At 40.6% G+C, this 22,972-nt stretch overlaps 3 protein-coding genes across 3 annotated transcripts in view; all 3 read right to left on the bottom strand.

Annotated features, from left to right (window-relative positions):
- Positions 1-192: 192 nt before the first annotated feature.
- Positions 193-2,935, bottom strand: LOC123503173. Its single transcript, XM_045252695.1, has one exon. It carries the CDS (start codon positions 2,933-2,935, stop codon positions 566-568), a length of 2,370 nt encoding a protein of 789 aa, XP_045108630.1. The 3' UTR covers positions 193-565.
- A 3-nt stretch (positions 2,936-2,938) lies between these two features.
- LOC123503179 (neural Wiskott-Aldrich syndrome protein-like) lies at positions 2,939-5,094 on the bottom strand. The gene is made up of 4 exons (XM_045252724.1): positions 4,936-5,094; positions 4,537-4,811; positions 3,729-3,816; positions 2,939-3,496 (listed from the first exon to the last, which is right to left on the bottom strand). Exons 2-4 carry the CDS (start codon positions 4,728-4,730, stop codon positions 2,939-2,941), a joined length of 840 nt encoding a protein of 279 aa, XP_045108659.1. The 5' UTR covers positions 4,731-4,811; positions 4,936-5,094.
- A 2,164-nt stretch (positions 5,095-7,258) lies between these two features.
- LOC123503180 (tumor necrosis factor alpha-induced protein 8-like protein) overlaps positions 7,259-22,972 on the bottom strand; it is a 37,297-nt gene continuing 21,583 nt past the window's right edge. The window contains exons 3-4 of the mRNA XM_045252725.1: positions 15,389-15,508; positions 7,259-14,106 (exon numbers count right to left, since the gene is read on the bottom strand). Coding sequence (XP_045108660.1) covers positions 13,813-14,106; positions 15,389-15,508 — 414 coding nt within the window. The 3' untranslated portion in view covers positions 7,259-13,812. The remainder of the gene's footprint in view (positions 14,107-15,388; positions 15,509-22,972) is intronic.

Raw genomic sequence — 22,972 nt, 5'->3', positions numbered from 1 at the left:
TGCAATAAGAGTTATCCCTTACAGATTATACCAACTAAATTTTATTAAATTGAATTTCCTCTTAAACCCCAGGAACATGCAGTAACTGCTCTTGTATCCTTTAGGGAATGAGAAAACTGGCTCCTCTTACATTTAGGAAATGGCATGGTTAATACCCTAAATAAAGCGGATGGTTGGCAGTATACATAGATAATTGCTTAAAACTTTATTTCATAATAGTAAAATTGTGGTAGATTAAGAACAAAATTTCCGCCGAAACTATTCTGTGCCATAACAAGTTATGGAAGAAAAAAACTGTCCTAATTATGTAAGAACAAAACCATTCGTACTACAAATCTTTAACACTTGCGTAAAAAAGTTAAAACATCGTACCCTAAAAATTATAAGAAGCCAGAAAATATTGGAAAACTCAAATCTGTAAGTTTAGATACATAAAGCTAATTTTGGAACTGATCCTCATACAAGTAACTCTGGCAGCTTGCCTTGCAGAAGCAAGGAGGGCAACAAACGGGCAGATCAAAAGTCCCCACACAACACCTACAATCTTGGCTACAAGACCCTTCTCTCAGATGACTTCATAAAGGCGACGGTAAATGTTGGACATGTATTCCTTCCCCAATTCCTCGGTTAGGTACCTGGTTGAATAATTCAACGTAATGCACAGACTTTCCTGGAAGATGTGCAGCACGTGGCAGCAAGCGTATCCCAACTTGTGGCGGGACATTGTGGCCTCCACGAACTCCACCATTACATTCGGACCTTGCTCATCCGTCAGCTTCTCAGTGATGTCCCCCAGCAGGTAGGTGAAGTAGTCTTTCATTTGCGGCAAGGGCTCCATGAACAACATGTCGTATTCTCTTTGTCCTGGCGGGTTTAGCTCCATCACTGCTAGCTCCTTCAGCGCCTGGTCTGTATCCAGAACCTCGTTCAAGTCATGGTGTATACGACGCACAAATTCCCAGAAGTTGTCAGCGGCGTGGCGAGGCGTTGGGGTGCGAATGTGCACGGGAGCAAACAAGCAGCCATTGACATCCTTGTCATTGAGACCATTAGAAAAGCGACGAATGTTGATTGCATGGCTGCTGAAGAACTTGTACGTGTCTTTGATGACGTCCCTTGCAGTAAGGATGTCCATCAGGGAGATGTTTACAATGGCACTGAACGCTGCCCGCAGCCCTACGTTCTCATTCACGCACTTTTCGAGAAATTGCGTGGTGGTCGCAGCGTCCAGGCTGAGCACGTGGTAACAAGGGTAATAATGTGGCCTCCTGCCTCCGCCACCTCCTCCAGCAATCTCGCCAAAAACGCACTTCATGCAGGACTCCCACTTTTCCCTCGCTCTCATTTTCTCAAACATCATCTCGTGCAAATTATCGTCTCTCAGAAGCTCTATTCTTGGCTGAAGCAGTTCCTTGTATAGGTCTTCTAAGTTTCCTTCTAGGGGCACCGAGTCATTAATCTCTACATCCATAATGACGTCGTTCAGCAACTTAACCAGACGGCCAAGAATCCTCATAGCGGTGTGTCCGTCGGCAATACCTTGGTGGAAGCCAACTACCACATTGGTGATACCGTCGAAGCTTCCATCGTCGACTTGTGCCTGGACTACATTACCTACATCACCTAAAGGGCTGACAGAACCACCGATCGCCTCACCAACTGGGTTGTCCGAATTGGCGGCAGCACCACCAACGGCCTCACCGACAGGGTTATCAGAATTGGCAGAACCACCCACACCCTCACCAACAGGGTTATCTGAGTTACCAGAAGAACCAACAGCCTCACCAATAGGGTTATCCGAGCTGCCAGAACCGACATTCTCACCGAAAAGGTGGTCTGAGCTGCCAGAACCACTCGCAGACTCGCAGCCGGGGATGACAGAACCACCAATGGCCTCACCGAGAGGGTTGACAGAACTAGTGATTGGGTCGTCAGCGGCAACACCACCGACGTTACCACCGGCAGATTCACCGACGGGATTGTCCAAGGAAACAGCACCGCCTACCGTCTCACCGACGGGGTTGGAGACCACAGAACCACCAACGCCACCACCGACAGTAGTGACAGCACCACTGGCAGCAGCAGTGGCAGCACCAGTGGCACTAGCAGCACCAGCACCAAGGTTGTTGCCGGAGCTGACAGCTCCTCCGCCAGCGGTGGAGACTTGCCCCGCAACATGAGAGATACCCCGAGGTGGGGAGGAGGAGAGAGAAGAGGGGGTAGTGTCCATGAAGGCTGGAGACCCCGAGTTCGAAGTACCAATGAATGAAGAACGCGCAGACCCAAGCTCTTTGGGAACAGCAGTGGCTGGGGCCGCGGCAGAAGCACCAGTTTTCCTCTGCTCACCAGTTTTCCTCTGCTCTATGTCAACCTCACCCTGCACGCTGCCATGGCGTTTCTCTTCCCTTGGTTTAGTTGCACCTGCTTGTGCTCTTGCTGCCGGTGGCAGAAACGCCTGTCCACTCATGTGGCGCACGCGGGGTACAGCGGCGGAAGCAGAGAGATTGGAGGCGGGAGGTGGGCGTGGTTCCCTGGCTAGGGCATCTGCCATTCTGTCAGGCCGGTATGGGTCAACCTCTACGGGGAGCACATCTGGACTGTCGTTTGCAGGGGACATCCTAGCGCCATCTCTGCCACTACCACTGCCACTACCATTGCCATTGCCACTGCCACTGCCATAGGCCTCCTCTTCATCATCGATCTGTAGCTGCTGGAGATGGAGGTGCTGCTGAATATGGAGCTGCTGCTCTTGCTCCTGGCTGGCGATGATATTGGTGTTGGCCGTCGTAGCCAACCGCTCCTCCTCCTTCATCCATATAGTCAGGTGCCGGTGCCGGTGACCCTTCCCTGTAGTCTGCCGCCACCACTTCTCCCTCCCCGTGAAAGACTGCCTCTGCCCTTTCTTCCCTGTAGACAACCGCGTAATCCGGGTCATAGTTCAGGGGTGGGGCGTAATCAGGAGCGTAGATCGGGGGTGGGACGCCGTCGGGGGGCGGGACGCCGTCGGGGGGCGGGACGCCGTCGGGGGGCGGGACGCCGTCGGGGGCGGGACGCCGTCGGGGGGCGGGACGCCGTCTGGGGGCGGGACGAAGTTTGGGGGTGGGGCGTAGTCCGGGGCGTATGGAGGAAATGCGTCCTGAATCTGACCTCCTTCGGGCATCATCGGGTTGTACTGCACATCTTGGCCCAGGGCAGCAGGGGGTAAGATGAAGCAGCGATGGGGATTGTTCAGAGGCACGGCGATGATATCACCAGGCATGAGCGGTTCGCATCCGAACCCATCACCACCGGGGCGTGGCTGCTGGTCCTGGTCTTCAGGGGAAGGCGTGCCCAGACCAGTGTCTGGTCGAGGGAGATTCTCAGCAGGCATCACAGGAGCACGGTTGGGAGGGTATCCTACTAGCACCTTGACGCACCACAGCGGCCCAGTGCGGGATACGTATCGGTACCGGGACATCACTGCCATCACCTCGTCAACCGAGTCATGCTCCACCATCTGCAGCGAGCATCTTCGTTAGAGTGACGAGGCTGGCCAGGGCAAGAGCGAGAGATTTCACAAGACAGCGAGGTCTTGAAAAAATGTAAGGATCTGAACATCAGAACTGTAATGGGCCAAAGTAGACTTCTATGATCAAAAATATTTCACATCTGTTTAAATAAATTTTTAAGACTAATCTAAATCCGTAGAAGTCACTAGATTCAGAGCACAACGTTCAGGGAACACTCACCTCTAGGTCCAAATTTTCACTCGACGCCTCCTGTATCCACATGTCCCTTCCAGTGCCCGAGAAGGCCATACGGAGGCAAGGCACCTGTCTGGTGGAAGCGATGCAAAACACATTACACACTACATAATCCATCAAAGATGTCTATTCCGGCAAGATCGAATGTAGCTTACGAATGTGCAGTCTAAAATGAAAATGCGTAAATGTGGAATCCAACAGGAAATATTTAGATACTAAAATTATTGCAACGAAAAATATTCCTACTGTACAGGAGTCATGCAATAAGGCCCTGCAATGTGAAACACTAACGGGAAATTTCAGCTGTGATACTTAGAAAATAGCGCGATCACAATGGTAGACACCAGCTAAATTGGCTTCACTGTTCTTGACTGGAATCCTCTCGCCGGAACTAGGCCTGCATCAAATAATTCACCCGTGTTAGGAGACTCGCATAGAAAAGCTTGCCAATAAGAATATGACGCAGTCATAACCTGTCTTTATAGTCTCCTCACAGAAATATCTCCTCCCTCCCTGCGACTAAACACTTTAGCGCACATTTATCCGCAGGATTACACTCCTCGCCTGTCACCAAACACGCACGCATGCACACATTTATCAGTCACTGGAAGGTTTCAAGACATTTACGATTTACCCCACACATTTAGCCAACTCTTGACCCTATTCGGGATCCAGCACCTCCGTGGGCTTTTTCAAATAATTTTTGCCTTTGGTCAATTATCTTACAAAAAAAAACCGTCCTCCACGAACTGAACTGAACTGACCTGCTCCGCCCCGCCCCGCCCCGACATACCTACGTAGATGGAACATGGCCTTCAACATCTCCTCGCGCGTGATGCGGTGCGGAGTCCTCAGCCGCAGCGCGTACCCGGTCAGCATGGTGTCGAAGAGATGTCCCATCTGGCACAGCTCCTCCAAGAAGGTCGGCTCCCGTATCTTCGGCCCGTCAGGTAGCTCCTGCGAGCCATGGCCTCCCATAGCACACATCCTGTCCGGTTTCCTTGGTTACCCTCGACAGCAACCTGATCCAACGCTGGCTGCACCACCGCCGCGATGCACTCCACAAACCTGTCACAGTACCGCCGAATCACAAAACCTTTCACTTATAAGGATCACAGAACGATATTGTACACGAACATAACACCTAACTGTCTACATGAACCAATCATACAATAGAACATTTAATACGAACACGAGATGGTAACGAGTCCTTCTTATCCTGTTAGGTTGCCCTCCAGGTGGTGACTGCCAGCGCGTCCTTCCCAGAGGAGCTCGTCGAACACATCGAACCGTCGCTGTTTCACATTGGTGAAGCTTCGTACAGCTTAGGCGTCCACTCATCGCCGCCACTAGTGGGTCTGAGCTCATCACTGCTTCAACTACTGCAGCTTTGTGTGTTTCTTGATTATGATAATGATATATAAATAGAAATGAAGTGAATAAATAATAAAAAAAAAAAAAATCGATAGATATGTAGATAAATAGATACATGGGAAGACAGTGTAATAGATAGATAAATGAATGAATGAATAAGTAAATCATTACGTAAAATTTAAAACAAAATTAATTGATTGGCATTAATTTCAAAAGTTCATTGTAAGACAGAAAGAGAGGCCGACCGCGTGCTGTTCATCTGACTCTTTGATAGAAAAAAATTAGTTCATGATTGAATTACAAGAAAATAACGAGTAACCTAGATGAGAGGAAAGAATGAATAAAAATTGCAGGAATTAATTTGAAATAATCCCTTTGATGGAGATTTTTAACAATCCTATTTTGGTGCAAAGATAGTGAGGCCTCAAAATGGTTAATCAAACACTATTTTTTTTTTCTCCTTCGCAATGGATATCATGTAAAAGATTAGTTTTTTCCTTTATCTTTATTCCTTTCTCTACCATACATCTTATGTCCTTTTGCTCTATGTTTTGTTGTATTCATGTAGCTTTACACCTTTATTTCATTCTATCCGGTCTCTCTTAGCAGGCATTTGTCATTAATGAATCTCTATTTCACTTTTTTTCTTTTGTTTACATGTTAGAAATTGGCTTTGCATTTGCCTTTAGTACTGTATCTGTACTGCATCTTTTGTTTTTATTCCATATATGTACTGCAACTGTCGTACTTCCCGTCTCTCATTATTTCTCCCAGCCCTAGTGAAGATCATATTCCCAAAAACTTCGCTATCATCATCACGAATGCTTTTAAAGATCTCAGAATTGATGAGCCAGATTCTTAAAAATGTTTCTCACTTAAATAATGAAGATATATTAAATTGTAACTAGAACTATAGAAAAAAAAGTCTTAAAAACTCGTATCACTTCACAGCGTTCTGAAAATAATTGCGGAATGCGGCAAAAAATTGTTTCAGAACAGTCTTGAAGCGTGCCAGTAGGTTAAACCAACGATAACAGCTTCGTTATCTATCCCTCACACGACACTCACACAGGCTTGACTACGCGACCAAAAACTTAAAGAATACTTACATAGAACCAAATAGAATAAGTTTTGCAACTATGGATGGATTTTAATTCAGGCGCCGCAACAGCGAGGGTCATATGGCGCCGCTTTGCAACTATGATTCTGTTATCTATGTCTAAAATATCCATTACTTTAATTGTGACGATGGCTTGTTGCAAGGTTCATAAGCAGGCCTAGTGACGACTTAAGAGTCTAATTTTGAGAAGCATCATTAAAAACAAAATGAGCGATCCAACCGTTCAAGGCTTCATGTGTTTCTATTATCATACTCTAACTTCCGGTCTATTCAATATTTTGTCCATGCAGTCTTGCTAAGGATTAATGAACTTTCTTGAGGAAAACTAATGAAATGCAGACACGCAGACCAGGGAAATATAGGTGAAGTATAAGTAGAAATATATCATTAATTACATTTTTGATATGAAAATGTTGCCATAATGTATGAAGTACTATGAAATGATATGTACACAAAAAATACACACAAACCAGAGGAAGAAAGGAAAGAGAGAAATGTAACTGAAATATATATAAATGAATACATAAACTCCATTACCGTGTTAATAAGAAAATGTTGCAATAATTCGATGAGTGAGTGAAGGGAAGCAATGTTGGCAAGTAAGAAACAGACAAGAAAATGTTATAGAGAAGATTTGTGCATAAGAAAATAAGTAGAAAGACTCTATTGCTGTATTAGTTGTTAGTAGTATTAGATATAGTGCAACAATTGGAAGAGGGAGGAAGTGGGAAGGATGCATGTAATGAAAAGTGTACATAGGGAAGGAAAACAAAGAAAAAGAAATCTGAGAAAAGGAGGAAGAACACAAATAAGATACGTATAACAATAATGATAATACACATGAAACCAGAGATGAAAATATGGAGGTAACTTTTCTTCTCACTTTCCACCTCCACCATACCTTCCTCATCCCAGACTATTCCCACCACGGCTTTCCCACATCCCACCATCCCTCCTCCCCACTCCAGCATTCCCACTCCTGCACACCACCGTTTTGTCACAAGGGTTAAATAAAAGTTCATTTGAAACTTATACATATAAAATATCTTTGTAAATACAGTGTGGTTGCAAGATTCCTTCAGCAGCGTTGTATTGTTTTGTGTCCATTGCTTATCAAAAAGATAATATACAATTAATGAATAAATAAAGGGAATACTTGTATAAATAGAATAAAAAAAAAGCATTACAAGCTTACTCAAGATATGTACATCAGAAAATAAATCCTAGGAGAGAAATGAATGAAAATTAATACGAAAAGTGATAACAGAAAAATGAACATACAATAGAAAAAAAAACACATTTCTTAATAAAGTAATACATGAATAACAAATAATAAAAAAAACCATGACTCAAAGTTCTCTCCGTCTGTGTCATGGTGGAAAAAAGCAGAGCTACAAAATCTGGCAAAACAAAATGCAATATGTAATACGTTCAGGTGACAGGTGCACGAATGAGGTGCGGCAGTCGGTCACACTTCAGAGGTGACGGGCGAAACATGCGCGTCTTGCCTCCACACACACACACACAGGCGTGTCACGCGTACGCATCTCTCTCTCTCTTTCACACACACACAAACTGGCATGTCACGCGTACGCATCTCTCTCTCTCTCTCTCTCTCTCTCTCTCTCTCTCTCACACACACACACACACACACACACACATCATAAAAGAAAAAAAGTAATAGCAACTATAATGAATATACAGCAAAACAGACACAGACACCATTATTATCATTACTACAATACTTCAGCATGGAAAATATATATATCTATATATCTATATATACTATAATATATTTATATCTGTCTATTTTTCTATGAGGCTTTATAGATACAAAGGGGCAGCTGTACAACTCACTCAGGCCTATGTAAAAATTCCATTCACGCTTAAAAAAAGGAGAAAAAGAACTTATATTTAACCTCCACGGGGGCGTCTCAGTATGTACAAGTACACATAGAACACCTGGCGGCCTGCACAGGTGAGCCAGGTAACGATGAAATAGCTAATAAAAGGTAATACGCCTAGTTAAGTAACGTCATCATACTTCCTCCTGACAGCCATCGTACTACACACAGGGAATATCGTACACAAATAAAAGTTGAGCCTACATATATAGAACTACGCAAGAATGAGTGGATGTACACAATGGCGCTATAGAAACAAAGAAACGTGAGATAATATTATAAGGGGACATGCATTGTGTAATGTAAAGGAATATATTCAGACACTCAAAATATGGTAGTCTTTCGTAATCATGCCATATATATATATATATATATATATATATATATATATATATATATATATATATATATATATATATATATATATATATATATTTTTATGATTTATTCCTCCTATTTTCTTACTTTCTCCTTCTCCTGTTCTTGTCTCGTATTTCTCCTTCGTATTTGATTTCGCAACACACTCTATTGTCTCGTTCAGGTTGAAAAACGTATTATTCTCCGTCAGTACTTCAGAAAATGTGGTACAGACACATATTTGTCACATTAATTCTCCTCTTCCTTGTTGTATGTTTCGAAAGGTGGTGTGTGTATCTTCACTAACTCAAAGAAGAAAACAACAACAAGAACAACAACAAGCTAAAGAGCAAGAACAATAAAAAAAAAATAGAAAGATGCGAAAATGGAAAAAAAAAATGAAAACACACACACACACACACACACACACACACAAACGCAAATATCATTTTACGCTTCTCTATATTCTGTATTCATTTCAAAAGGAGAGAAGAGGGGGAGATGGAAGGGGAGTAAGAGTGGGAGAGGATTATGGGAGGGTGGTGGGGGGAAGCCTTGAACTGTTGTAACCCAACACCACTTGTTCAACCTCTCACTCTTTTCATGAGTTTGTGCTTCATTAGACTCACTCGTGGTTTATTTACACACACACACACACACACACACACACACACACACACACACACACACACACACACACACACAGTCACCTAATTAACACTAACAATTTCATTAGAGATTGTATAATAATGCCACGTTTTAGGAACTAGATGAAACTAGCTACTGTGTGTGTGTGTGTGTGTGTGTGTGTGTGTGTGTGTGTGTGTGTGTGTGTGTGTGTGTGTGTGTGTATGTATGTATGTATGTATGTATGTATGTGTGTGTGTGTGTGTGTGTGTGTGTGTGTGTGTGTGTGTGTGTGTGTGTGTGTGTGTATCATCATATGAGAACAATTTTTTCTTTTAATTTTCGTTAACAAGTTATTTAGTTGATGTTCGTTTATTTGTTTATTTACTCAATTACTTACTAATGCCAAAAAAGTAACAAGTTATTTCAGTAATCCTCTTTCCTCCTTCACTAAGACGAGTTTTAAACTTTCATTACTACTGCTTCTTGTATTTCAGTAATATTATTGTCAGGATATTATTATTATTATTAATTATTATTATTATTATTATTATTGTTTAGCATTATTAATCGTTCATTTTTTTATTCACGATTGTTATATAAACATTTCCTGCATATAGGTATCTAAAAACCGAAGAAAATACTTCGTAATCCTGAAAGAAAATAATTATGTATTACTTTTACAATCACAGCTTTGTCCATTTTTCCCCATGTAACGAACGAATAATGTATAGAAGTGTCACTATTATTATTACTGGCTTTAGTATTAAAATAAATAACTAAATAAACAAAGAAAAAATAGTACGTAAAGAAGACCACCAAGAAACAAATAAAAAGATAGATAAAACAACTAAGAAAATAAATATCATTATCATATTACTACCGTAACTATTATCATTACCATTACTGTACGTCAACCATCATCATAACAACACCTCTTATTCATTATCATTATTCTTGTTAGGGTCATGAACGTATTTGCTAACGTCACTGTCATCATCATCATCATCATCATCCATATTACTCCTAGTTCATTGTCGCTATTCTTGCTAGCGTCACTTTCCTCCGTCATGTAAAAGTGTTTCACTCGTGTCTTGCTGCTTCACTCTTCAGTCCTCGCTACCTCTGCCTCCACCACTTCCATAACTTTAGTTGAGTGACGTGGGTTTTAAAGGATGCTTTTATGGTTCTAATGGCAAGATTTCTATGTTATCAACGGGTGAAACACTCTTAAACATCTTTGAAAATTGTCGTGGCGGGAAAGCAAAAAGATTCTTATTACTGGCTATTGTCTTGTCTTTTGGTCCACACATCCGTCTCTCTTACAATGCTCTTCTTCCCTTTCTATACCTATTTTTACCTCACCACTCTCTTCTCTCTAGCTTTTTTTCGGTCCATACTCCTCCAGTCCACTCCCGAACTCCTTGCCTCTCACTTATCTCCATGCCTCTCCATACACTCCCACTCCTCAACTTCTCCCTGCCTCTTCCCTCTCCCACTCGCCCTCTCCTCTTCCTGCCTCTCCCACTCTCGTCCTGATCCTAAGAGTGCTCCTCCACACATGCCACACTTGCATAATAATCCCTCCACTCTTCACGCGTGCGACTCACTCCTATTCTGAGCCATCACTTGTGGGAATAAAGTCAGAGAGAGAGAGAGAGAGAGAGAGAGAGAGAGAGAGATGCCTCATTTCTGGTATGACTGTTTAAGCAATACGAAGTCATACCATCCAATCCTATTATCGTACGCTATATTCTTTTCGACGAGTGTTTCTGGTTAAGTTTGTCAATGAAATCTTAATGTTATCGTTTGATTATCATTATCATTATTATTATTACTATTATTATTATTGTTTTGAGTAATGTGACTACAACACTTATTACTGTACGCTATGATATTCTTTTCCATGGACAAGTGTTTTCGGTAATAGTGTTAAGACTTGTTTATGACTCATATAATCATTATCGTGTGTTGATACCAATCTCAGTTACACTCATTTAATATAAAATGTTTACACTCCTATCTAGCACATCTATTGAAATACACTATGAACTGTTCTCCCATAATGCAATACAGTGATTCTTCTTGTTATGATTAGCCTTATTATTGAGCTGCAGTGTTCATGTTTAGATCATGTTATACCATACATGTCAATTATTACACATTATTATTGTTATTTTTTCAACAACTGGTCATATCAATATCAATATCAATATATATATATATATATATATATATATATATATATATATATATATATATATATATATATATATATATATATATATATATCAATTAGTGATTATTGTTATTGTTGTGATATATTTCAGATTACTTTACATATCATAAGTCTATTACTGTTCACTGTAATTATCAACAAGCGGTTTCATCAGTGGTCCAGTGAATTTGTAATTATTACATTATTGTTATTGTAATTGTTGATACTTTCATTGTTACTGCAGTTATTGTTCCTGTTATCGTCGTTATAAGTTAAATGTCTCGTTAACACATTCAGCGCATTATCTTTAATCACACTACCAATGAGCAATATATTTCACTGAAGTAGTAGTAAATAATTCTCGTCTTTCTAAGAAATAATTAGGAAGTATCACCGAAATGGATTTCGTCTTCTTAAGTAATAAAGACTCAATACGAGTGTCTTGTAAGTAATAATGACAAGTAAGAGTGTGCATGAACCACGTAACAACTATTCTCCATCCAAGATGTTCGCTTTGTAATTAAGAAATAAAAACACCCACAAACTAGTTTTAAGTAAAAATGACCAATAAGTGTGTCGATGGATAATTAATTTTTCCAGTAACGTTCGTCTTTTAAGGTAATGAAGGGAAATAAATAATGATGGATAACATAACTATCCTTCTCTTAAGTAATTTTACTAAGTGTTGTTTGGCGCACTGGTGGAATCAGTCAATCGAATCAAATCAACCCAAATAATGATAAGAAAGACAATTAGATGTTGGTTCTTACTTCACAATGAACCACTCTCAGCCAGGCACGGGAAAGGAAGAGCTGCACGGCCAGGTAACAGCAAACACACCCAAAGCAATGGTACAAAACTAGGAAATTCAATGCTTTCACTACACGACCACTGACTGATTCATGTCTATGGTCTCAAATGTTTCGCCTTCTCACCTTGACCATTATTAGCAAGTTATCGTGGAAGTTAATATGGTTTTCAGTGGCATTTTCATGAACCTAGAGTCAGTTTGTAATAATTTTCTTTCTTTCTTTTTTTTTTTTCTTATGGCGATGCTGAAATCCTGTTAAACTATCTTTGGAATCACGATATGATCCTAGAACATTCCAACAAGTGTCATTATGGCAAATTGAACAATCACTAGAAGTGCCTTTGAAAAGTTAAATACCGCACGAGTTTGTTTAACTATTATTGAAGTGGTCTTCGAAAGCCTGATTATAATTACCATTACCGCTGTTTAACTATCAATAAAAAACTAACATCTCACGACCTTGTTAAACTATTACTGAAAACAGTCCTTAAAAACATTATCAATTTGATAATTGATAATGTGCACACCTAGACTACGTACAGCACAAACGTGAAGCAAAAGGTTGAGGCACGACTAAGTACTGACGAGAAAAACGCAGGTGGCAAACCACGTGTGGGATTAGGAGTAATAGGAACGTGAGCAGAGAAAGTGATGGGATTTTAACGTCGTAATGAGGCCATGGTGCATGTGGAAGAGATGAGCAGATAAAACACACGTACCAATGGCCAAAATAAGATGCTAGAGGAGCCACCGTGTGCATAAGTAAAAGGAGGAGAATTATTTAAATTTTCGCGTTGTTATGAGATCGTGGCGCATGTGGCGGAGAATATATATATATATATATATATATATATATATATATATATATATATATATATATATATATATATATATATATATATATATATATATATATATATATATATATATATATATATATATATATATATATATATATATACGAGTAAACAAAAACACATGTAGAAGTAACAGAAAGATTTTAAGTAGCTAATGTGTGCATGTGTAGTAGGAGTAAGAGAATTATTGGCATTTTAGAGTCCAGACTAGTTTATAACGCAGGAACAAATATAAGTAGATAAGAACACGTGTAAAAACTGACACAAAACAGCACGTGGAGAACCACTGAACTTGTTCCCGTGTAGCAGGTGAAGATACGAGGAGAATGATTGCAAATTGAGCATCTGTACAAGGTTATGGCGTTTGGAGGAGAGCACTAGGAGATAGAAAAATACTAAAAGAACCGACACAAAACACATGAAGAACCAATGTGTGTGTGTGTGTGTGTGTGTGTGTGTGTGTGTGTGTGTGTGTGTGTGTGTGTGTGTGTGTGTGTGTGTGTGTGTGTGTGTGTGTGAGAGTTAGAGCATCGTAAGGAAATGTTTTGTGCGCAGGGACAGACGCCGTGTTATCAGACGCCCCCGAAAAAGTACAAACAAGAGATAAAAAGTAGAAGAAAAACACACACAAAAAAAACAAAACATGAAATGAGAGTTTGAAAGAGCGAAGAAGTTTAGATATGGAAGATACCTAAAAAGGAAAAAGAAAAAAAACACACAAAAAACACGAAATGAGAATATGGAAGGGTTAAAACGTTGAAGATACATGGAAGACACCTAAAAAAACAAAGAAAAGTGCCCTCAGATGCCTCCTTCATCAAACGCTTTACTCATGTCTTCAATAATCTTCTGCAGGATGGGCCGGTGCGGGGTCTCCGGCCTGAACATCTCCTCCATGAAGGCGGGGTCGGTAAAGGCATCCAACACGTGGTCTATCCTGCCCAGGCTCTTGTCCGTGAGGTGATTGCCGACCAGCTGCTTCAGGAGGTCCCGGCAGTCGTTGCTGATCTTGGTGAGGAACACTTTGTCGAACGTGAAAGCCACCTCGTAGAAACTGATCACCGTTTTCACGATCGTGTTGAACTTGTTGCGCAGCTGAAATAGAACGTGACAGGATGAGTTAGGTGAGTGTTCTCTGCTATACGGGTGAAAAGTGTGCATTGTGTAGCTTAAACGGGACAGGATGAGTGTTAGATGTGTTAGGCGGGTGTTCTGTGTGCAATGAGGGTGAAAAATGTGTGTTATGCAGCTGTTAAATGTGTCAGGCGGATGTTCTGTGTGTTATATGGATAAAAAGTGTGCGCTGCGAAGATGAAACGGAACAGGGTCGGTGTTAGATGTGTTAGGCGAGTGTTCTGTGTGTTATAAGGGTGAAAAGTATGTATTGTGCAGCTGAAATGGAAGAAAATCATGTTAGATGTGTGTTTTGAGTGATAGTGTGGTTAGTCTATGTGTTAGGTGGGTGTTCTTTGTGTTAACATGATTAGTGTGTGTGTAAGTTAGCTTTCCATTGTGTTATTGTGGCAGTTTTTATGTTACGTGGATGCTCCGCGTGTTAAAAACTGCGTTTTATTGTGTTTATTTTGTGTGTTTAAGGTGTTTATTTCATGTGTCACTGTTAGTCTGTGTTAGATGGATATTCGTGTGTCATGGGACTCATACGTGTTATTGAAGTCTTTTTTGTTAAGTATCACGAAATAATATGGAGGTAAGTATATAGAGAAGGACTATGGATTATTTCAAGACTGCGGCGTAGTAAATTGTTGATAAAAAGGAGACCTGTTTGTGGTGTAGATGTTATTAAAGGAACGACATGAGAGAATAAATAGAAACATGACTGATTTCTTTTTTTATCTGGAAATGTTGTGGTACTGTTGAATAAATGACTTCGTTGTAATGTGAGTGTGATTTCACTACACATTTCAGTAGCAAGGAATGGCAGCGTAACTTAAGATGTACTACTTTAAAAATGTCACGTGCCGTATAATGTAAGCTGAGGGGAGGAAGAGGGTACACACACACACACACACACACACACACACACACACACACACACACACACACACACACACACACACACACACACATGTTCAGATGGTTAAACGTCATTGCATAAGAGCAGGAAAGAGGGGAGGAAGTGATGTAAAATGTAGAGCTTTAGCTTAGAGATAAAATATAGGGTTGGGTGAACAGCAGCATAAAAATAGATACCAATACTCACTCACTGACTCACTCTTACTCATTTGGTCACCTAGTCAGCCACTCTCACAATAGAAAATACATAGAAAAAACATAGTTGAAAATACTCACCCATTCACTCACTTACCTGATTAACCACTTAAAATAGATATCAACACTCATTCACTCATTCACTCACCTGGTTGGCAACTTTTAAGTCCTCTGCAGAAAACTCGTCATTTCGGTACAGAATGTTTATTTTCACCACGATCTTGATGATGTTCTTGACCACTTTCTCCGCCTCCTTCTTGTTCCCTGTCTGAAAGAAGAACACACGTTACCTTTCTTTCTTGCTGGAAGTTTGCCAACATTCAGCCTGTTCCTAAAAAGGGTGACCGTTCTAATCCTTCAAACTACCCTCCTATAGCCTTAATCTCTTGCTTGTCTAAAGTTTCTGAATCTATCCTCAATAGGAAGATTCTTAAACATCTCACTTCACAATCTTCTATCTGATCGCCAGTATGGCTTCTATTAGTGCCACCCTAATGGCAATCTTCTGGTTTTCCTTAAGGCGGGTTCACACACGCCAATTTGCGACTTTTTTTTTTTTTACGTACGTAGAGTTTCCGACTCATCCCTGCTGGTCGGAAAGTGTCAGACGTAGCGCCTGGAAAGTATGGACTAGTTGGCGCCTTGGCGGGAAGTGAATTTAAACAAACAACAGTTACCCGCCAAGATGTCTTCCTCCAGTGACGATGCTGAAGCTGTGGTTGCTCTTACTTTGGCGTATACCGGAAGGGTCAACATAAAAGAAAATGACTGTACGTGGATAGCCACGTTCCTGGATAAGTAGAAGAAAAGACAGGAGTGTCTACCACACTCTAAATCAACCTATATTTCTCATAAGAAAATTGTTAATCTTAAGAAGATTATGCACAATAGCAATCAGATTAAATCCTGACAAGTCTTCAGTCCTCACCTCTAACAACACCCTGCAGTGAGGGAAACAGCTCTTGTAGAGTGGCAGTTATTTCGTCGAATAACGATTTGCGCAAGCTTAATTTTTACTGTATAATTCATTTCTAGGGTGCCAGATGTGTTCTTTTTCCCTTACCAACTCTAACATCTTCTCTATCTCTGGAGACCACATTTTAAAAAGCTTACTCCGTGACGTCATGACGTAAATAAAGTCGCAAATCGATTAGCAAGACCGACATGTTGGTCTTGATTTGCGACTGCTTTCTGCAATCGCTAGGTGCCGATTGCGAGTCGGAAACTCTACGTACGTAAATCCTCTTTTACAGATTTCGGTGCAACTTTTACTGTTGGTTTAGACATATGAAAAGCTATTGATAGAATCTGGCACAAAGCTTTCATCTCAAAACTACTCTCCTACGGCTTCTATCCTTCTCTCTGCAACCTTATCTCAAGTTTCCTCTCCGACCGTTCTATTGCAGCCGTGGTAGACGGTCACTGTTATTCTCTTATCTATTAACAGTGGTGTTCCTCAGGGTTCTGTCCTGACATCTACTCTCTTTCTATTATTCATTAATGATTTTCTTAATCAAACTTCTTGTCCTATTCACTCTTTCCACGTCCTTTCAGAGACGACCAACCCTTTAGGAAGTCAATAGGTCACACAGGGATGCCACAGAACGCCTGACTTCTGATCTTTATAAATTTTCTGATTGGGGCAGAAAAAAAATCTTAGTAGTATTCAATGCCTCAAAAATTCAATTTCTACATCTCAATGCCTCAAAAATTCAATTTCTCCAACTATCAACTCCACACAACCTTCTAGACAACTATTCCCTCTTCAATGACACTCAACTTTCCCCTCTTCTGACTGAGTGTCTTCAGCTTCTTTCTCACCGCTGGAATGCTGGATCTCTTACTATCTTTTACTACTATTTTCATGCTAACTGCTCTTTTGATCTTGCTAACTGCATGTCTTCCCTCCTCCTGTGGCCTCGCTGCACAAAGCTTTCTTCTTCCTCTCACCTCTATTCTGTCCACCTCTAATGAAAGAGTTAACCAGTACTCTCAATCCAGAGTTTCATAAACTCTGGAACGCCGTGCCTCTGTCTGTATTTATTTAAGAGGGAGGTTTCAAAACATTTATCCTTGTCCCTTGGCTAACTCTATAATTTCTGTGAAGAAACTGTCGACTGAGTGGGCCTTTTTTTTCTTTTTGTTACCCTTGGTTAGTTCTCCTCTCTTACATAAAAAAATAATAATGTCTTAGTCTTTGCTCTCTTACCATGACTATTTTCAAATACCACAGAAATGATTGGCTGGGTTCGCAAGAGTGTTTCTCCTGTTGATCACGTTAAAATTTCGTTGTTCTGTCACTGGAACCGTAAAAGCACCTTTAAAAATGTATGTCACTTTAACTAGAGACTTTTCAGCGAAGTGGAGAATGTGGAGTAATCGCAATGGGGCGGCAGATGATGTTAATATTAATAAAGCAATTTTGAGGCAGTGAATCTGTGTTAATAACAAGATAAGAGGCGGAGGTTGCAGTAGCGAAATAAAAAAATGCTGAGGTATGCTCTTGGAATGACGAGACGAGACAATATAAAGAAGAAACACATCAGAGGGACAACACATGTGCGTTGGTTTGGGGACAAGACGAGAGAGGCGAGACTGAGTAGGTTCGAGTGTGTCAGAAGTGAGGAGGCATGTGTGGGAAGGAGGATGCTGGAAATGGACCAACCCGGCAAGAGGAATAGAGAAAGACCAAAGAAGCGATTTATGGATCCAGTGAATGAAGACATGCAAGAGGTATGTGACAGAGGAAGGCGCAGAAGACCGAGAGTATTGGAAAAGCTTGATCCGCAGTGGCGCTCTATGATGGCACCAGCCGAAAAGGGAAGGAGGCGAGAATTACAGTTAAAAAAAATAAATAGCCAGCCACGACGAAAGAGCACGATGAAGACTAAGCACTAGTAGTCGCTTTGTCTTTCGCATATCGGGGAAAACACAAAAATAGCAATAAATTTAAAGGATAGATAGAAAAATAAATTGACTGATGCAAAAATAGATATGGCGCAATTTAGATGGATTGAAGGATGGGTGGATAGACAGATCAGCTCGAGTGATTAACTGTGTGGCTTGGTGTTAAGGCAGTACGGGACGCAGGCAATGTGTTGTTTGTACTTCATCATTTGTTTACATCCGGTATTGAATTCTCAATTTAAGACTTTCAAGATGCGAAATTCGTGTACAACATATGATGCACTATAATACTCATGGCCATAACAGGAAATCACTGCATACTTTTTTGCTTGTTTTGTTTTTCGTCCTAACTTTTCATACAACAGACTGTCTCAAAATCACCGCAATTACTTCAATACTAACGCTCATATCTTAACTTTCATCCTTCAATTTACATCCATAATTCCATTTCCAAACTTACGCATTTCATTGGCGCGATAGAAAGCTACACAAATCATAGTAAATACCAGAGTTGACCACACAATGATAAGCTGAATTAATCCACCCAGCGTCGCCAGTCACCTGCAGAGAGAGACAAGTGGCGGCGCATTATTACCTCAGAGTGACTTCGTAATGGGGTAATCTGGAACACTTGTTAACGATACAGCCTGTGTGTTTGGGGGAGGAGGGAGATAGTAGGCTGATAGTGTCAGATACAGAGAGAGAGAGAGAGAGAGAGAGAGAGAGAGAGAGAGAGAGAGAGAGAGAGAGAGAGAGAGAGAGAGAGTTAGTAGATAAAAGACACCTGTTAACACACACACACACACACACACACACACACACACACACACACACACACACACACACACACACACACACACACACACACACACACACACACACACACACACAGAGAGAGAGAGAGAGAGAGAGAGAGAGAGAGAGAGAGAGAGAGAGAGAGAGAGAGAGAGAGAGAGAGAGATACTATAACAAAAACGCCATAAATAATTCTTATAACCAAATAAGAGAACAGACGCGGATTTCCCACAAACCTTTTCTCTTGTGACGAAATAAGAGTGACGTGTGTGTGTGTGTGTGTGTGTGTGTGTGTGTGTGTGTGTGTGTGTGTGTGTGTGTGTGTGTGTGTGTGTGTGTGTGTGTGTGTGTTTATGCTCAGTAACGGCGCACTTACGACACTGATCTCCCCCAATCACCTCACACACACACACACACACACACACACACACACACACACACACACACACACACACACACACACACCAATACGTCAGTCTACCAACGTTCACATATTTTGTCTATTTTCAACATTTCCTTTCTTTCCCTTGTTGTTCATTACGGTTCGTTATCACACTCATCGCATCCTCTGCCTCGGCCACGTCCTGTTCACAACGTTATGCTGTTCTTAAAAGACTTAATTTTGTGAAGAACATTCATAAAGTAACCCAAATTAACTCTCGAGGTGAAGAGGGAGTATAAATGACAGGACAAAAGAAAATACACACAGGAAGGTTCGGGAGTATGAAGTGTCGTGTTGTGTTCTTGCTTCAGTCTTATATCCTGTCCACGGTCCGTGTGATGTTGGGGTTCCTCACTCAGGGCAACGATTTTCAAGCGGGTGGACTTTGAGATAGGAGGTACCCCAAAAAGTACCCCTTCAGCCCATAAATTCCCGTGAAAAGCCCATATGGTATGAATAAAAAAAAAATGTTATAGAGTTGGTGGCATTTTTTCGTCTCTCCTTGTCCTAATATGAGAGCTCTTCCAACACTGATTATTAAACATTATAGTATTTGAGTTTATTTTTCTTTTATCCTAAAGTGTGTTTTTGTTCATATATCAAACTTTTTTCATAAGTATCAAACAGTTATGAATCTCTGTTTTTTTAATCCTTAGTCTGCTTGTGTCCTTGCTCCAGTTTAAGCCTTTTATCTCTCTTATTATTAAGCAGCTTAGGCTTTATTTTATATCCTTCACATAATTCTTAAGAACATTGTTTGTATACTGATATCTATGTATTTATTCTTCAATGTATGTTTGCTTGTCTGTCTATCTACCAGCTCCTGTTTTCTTGCAGGTATCTATCTATGTATTTCTTCTTGTTTGTCTGTCTATCTGTCGAATCCGGGAAATATCTAAGCAATATCACCAACGAATTTCAGTGAATGTTAGAGGAAACATGCACTGAAGAAAAGGATGATTAGATATTAATTGAGGCAGGATCTGTTGCTCTTACGGATATCTATGCAAGAATTCTGGTTTTCTTTCCCGTTTCTTTTTTCCTTTAATGTCTTTTTTTTCTTCTTCGACTTAAAAAAAATTGTCCTTCTATTTCCTTCTTTTGCATTTGCTTTTTCATTTCATTTTTTTTCTTTCTTTTCTTTGATTTATTTTTCTTGTATTCCTTTTCTCTATCTTTTTAACTTGTCTTCTTCTCCTTTTTGTTCGTTTTGTTTTCTTTCTTTTATTCCTTTTCTTTATCTTTTTCTCATTTACTTTTTTCTCTCCTCTATCTTTCTTTCCTTCTTTCTTTGTCTTGCCCCAGATCTTCCCGTCAGGAGTTCCCTCAGTCGTGTCTCTGTCTCCGTTAGGGATTTCCAACTTAGGCTTGGTGAGGCGCGCACTTCCCTTGGCTGGTGGTATTAAAGCCGCGGCTACCACTGGGACAGCCGACGTGCGGGCGTCAGGCAAGAAGGTCGTCGTGAAGGAGGGTTTTGTAGCGTCACGCCAACTGTTTCCCTTATCTGATAAACACTCCGGAAGTTTGGCCACCGACGCACCGCGCGCGCGCACACACACACACACACACACACACACACAGACTTTCTCTCTCTCTCTCTCTCTCTCTCTCTCTCTCTCTCTCATCCTGTGAGAAAGTCCTAAAGAGAGAGAGAGAGAGAGAGAGAGAGAGAGAGAGAGAGAGAGAGAGAGAGAGAGAGAGAGAGAGAGAGAGAGAGAGAGAGAGAGAGAGGTGGTGAATGGAAAGGTAACGTAAAAAAAAAATTAGATAAATCAAGGTGAAGTGGTGAAGTATGAATGTCCCGTCTAGCATGCAATCGTCACTGAGGAGCCAGTGACGACAAGACTCAAGTATGTAATGACCTTCCATCCTCGTTCACACACATCACAGACTGAGTTAAAAATTAATATGACGTAAGAAAACAAGGTTTGGTGCAAGAAGATATCAGGCCTACACGTAGTAGTCCCTGCATAAAATGGGCCTGTCTAACATTCTCATCCGTAAATTTGTCTCGTCGTCTCTTAAAGTTCCCTAATGACTCGGCATTAACAACCTAACAGTTTAAACACGACAGTTACCTAAATACACAAAAAGTTACACTAATCCCCAGTAAACAGTTAAGCTCGTATTTTTTAATGGTATGATCTCCAACCAGCGACAGCATTTTTAACCCCTTCAGTACCATGGCGCGTTTCCATATTTATTCTGGTTACCATTTGATGATTTTATACAGCTTCAGAAACTTATGTGGGAGATTAAAATAGTGAATACTGTGGCTATTAATCTTCTGACCTCCACAGACTCTTCTTAATATCAATAAAATGGCATAATCGTACACAAATCTTAAATGTTTCCCAGTATTGAAGAGGTTAAACACTGCAGCGTATTACCTCCATCACTTTGACAAGCTCTATTGCAGTGTCTCTTATGCCTGAAGTGGTGAAATCAATGTAACACTTTATCTATTGACACAACAACACCTTATCAACTCTATTTCAATTCCAATGTCTTAGAAATACCAATACTACTACTAGATTTTAATTACTCCCATCACTTATGTTCCTATCAGTGGTATCTGTGGAACGCAAACATTCTATAGATAATTATGTTAAGCTCAAGAACAAGCTACGACACACAAAGGATTAATTAAAAGCGGAGTGGAGGAGATTACATTAAGTACCAAGTGTTCACGAATACAGTCCTGGTTACTATGTGTGTTCTGGTTATATCTATATCATTGTTCTTTCTTTCACTTCCTTTCTGTCCTGATTACTAACTCTAGAGAGCTGGGACTATGCTGCAACCACCACTACCACTATCACCATACCTACCGCCACCACAATTACTACTACTACTACTACTTATAATCACTGCTGCTGCTGCTGATACTACTACTACCTCTACTTCTACTACTACTACTACTACTACTACTACTACTACTATCTTTATGAAATGTTTAGTTACGAATACATATAGTGCCATATTTGATACTACTACTTTTACTGCTACACTATTACCACTAACGTCCGTACAGGCCCAGCCATCCATCCCTCCTCCCGCACACACATGTACATTACCAAATCAATGATGTATGTCTGAAACTATCAAGAATATGTGGTATATTATATTGAATCCGTAATTCTTTCACGAAGCTCTCATCAGTGTATATTACACACTGCGCTATCCTCGCCTTATTTATGGTGTGTGTACATATGGGCGTGCACGTGGCCTTTGTTTCTTAATAAAGTCACAGTCACTCCAAAGAAGACCTCTCAAGTGCATGTTTTTCAAAAGGAAATTTGACACAACCGAGCCCATATTCACGAACCATAAAATTCTCAAGTTTCGCAATATTCATTATTCTTAAGTATTTTCTTTTGATATTCATGTTTCAAATCAATAAGGCTTTAACTGGAACAATTCCTTAGGCTTGTTGATACGAGTCAATAAATGTAGTCTGCCCTCCATTCCGCACAACACTGTTCAAACATAACATAGTGTGTCGGTCCTATTTATGGAATTCTATACCAGTTGAAATTAAAAATCTTGCCAATACTAGTAATTTATATATTTTCAAACGTAACATAA

The sequence above is a fragment of the Portunus trituberculatus genome, chromosome 13, assembly GCF_017591435.1.
Source record: "Portunus trituberculatus isolate SZX2019 chromosome 13, ASM1759143v1, whole genome shotgun sequence".
NCBI lineage: Eukaryota > Metazoa > Arthropoda > Malacostraca > Decapoda > Portunidae > Portunus > Portunus trituberculatus.
The sequence above is the reverse complement of the archived record's forward strand: the minus strand, read 5'-3'. Positions and strand labels throughout refer to the sequence as shown.

What these genes read in the sequence shown, in the direction of transcription:
- LOC123503173 (XM_045252695.1), bottom strand. Translation starts at nt 2,935, where the DNA reads ATGACCCGGATTACGCGGTTGTCTACAGGGAAGAAAGGGCAGAGGCAG.
- LOC123503179 (XM_045252724.1), bottom strand. Translation starts at nt 4,730, where the DNA reads ATGTGTGCTATGGGAGGCCATGGCTCGCAGGAGCTACCTGACGGGCCG. An exon ending in GCCATGTTCCATCTACGTAG is followed by an intron (nt 3,817 to 4,536) that starts GTATGTCGGGGC and finishes CGCTTCCACCAG; the next exon opens with ACAGGTGCCTTGCCTCCGTA. An exon ending in GTGAAAATTTGGACCTAGAG is followed by an intron (nt 3,497 to 3,728) that starts GTGAGTGTTCCC and finishes TGCTCGCTGCAG; the next exon opens with ATGGTGGAGCATGACTCGGT.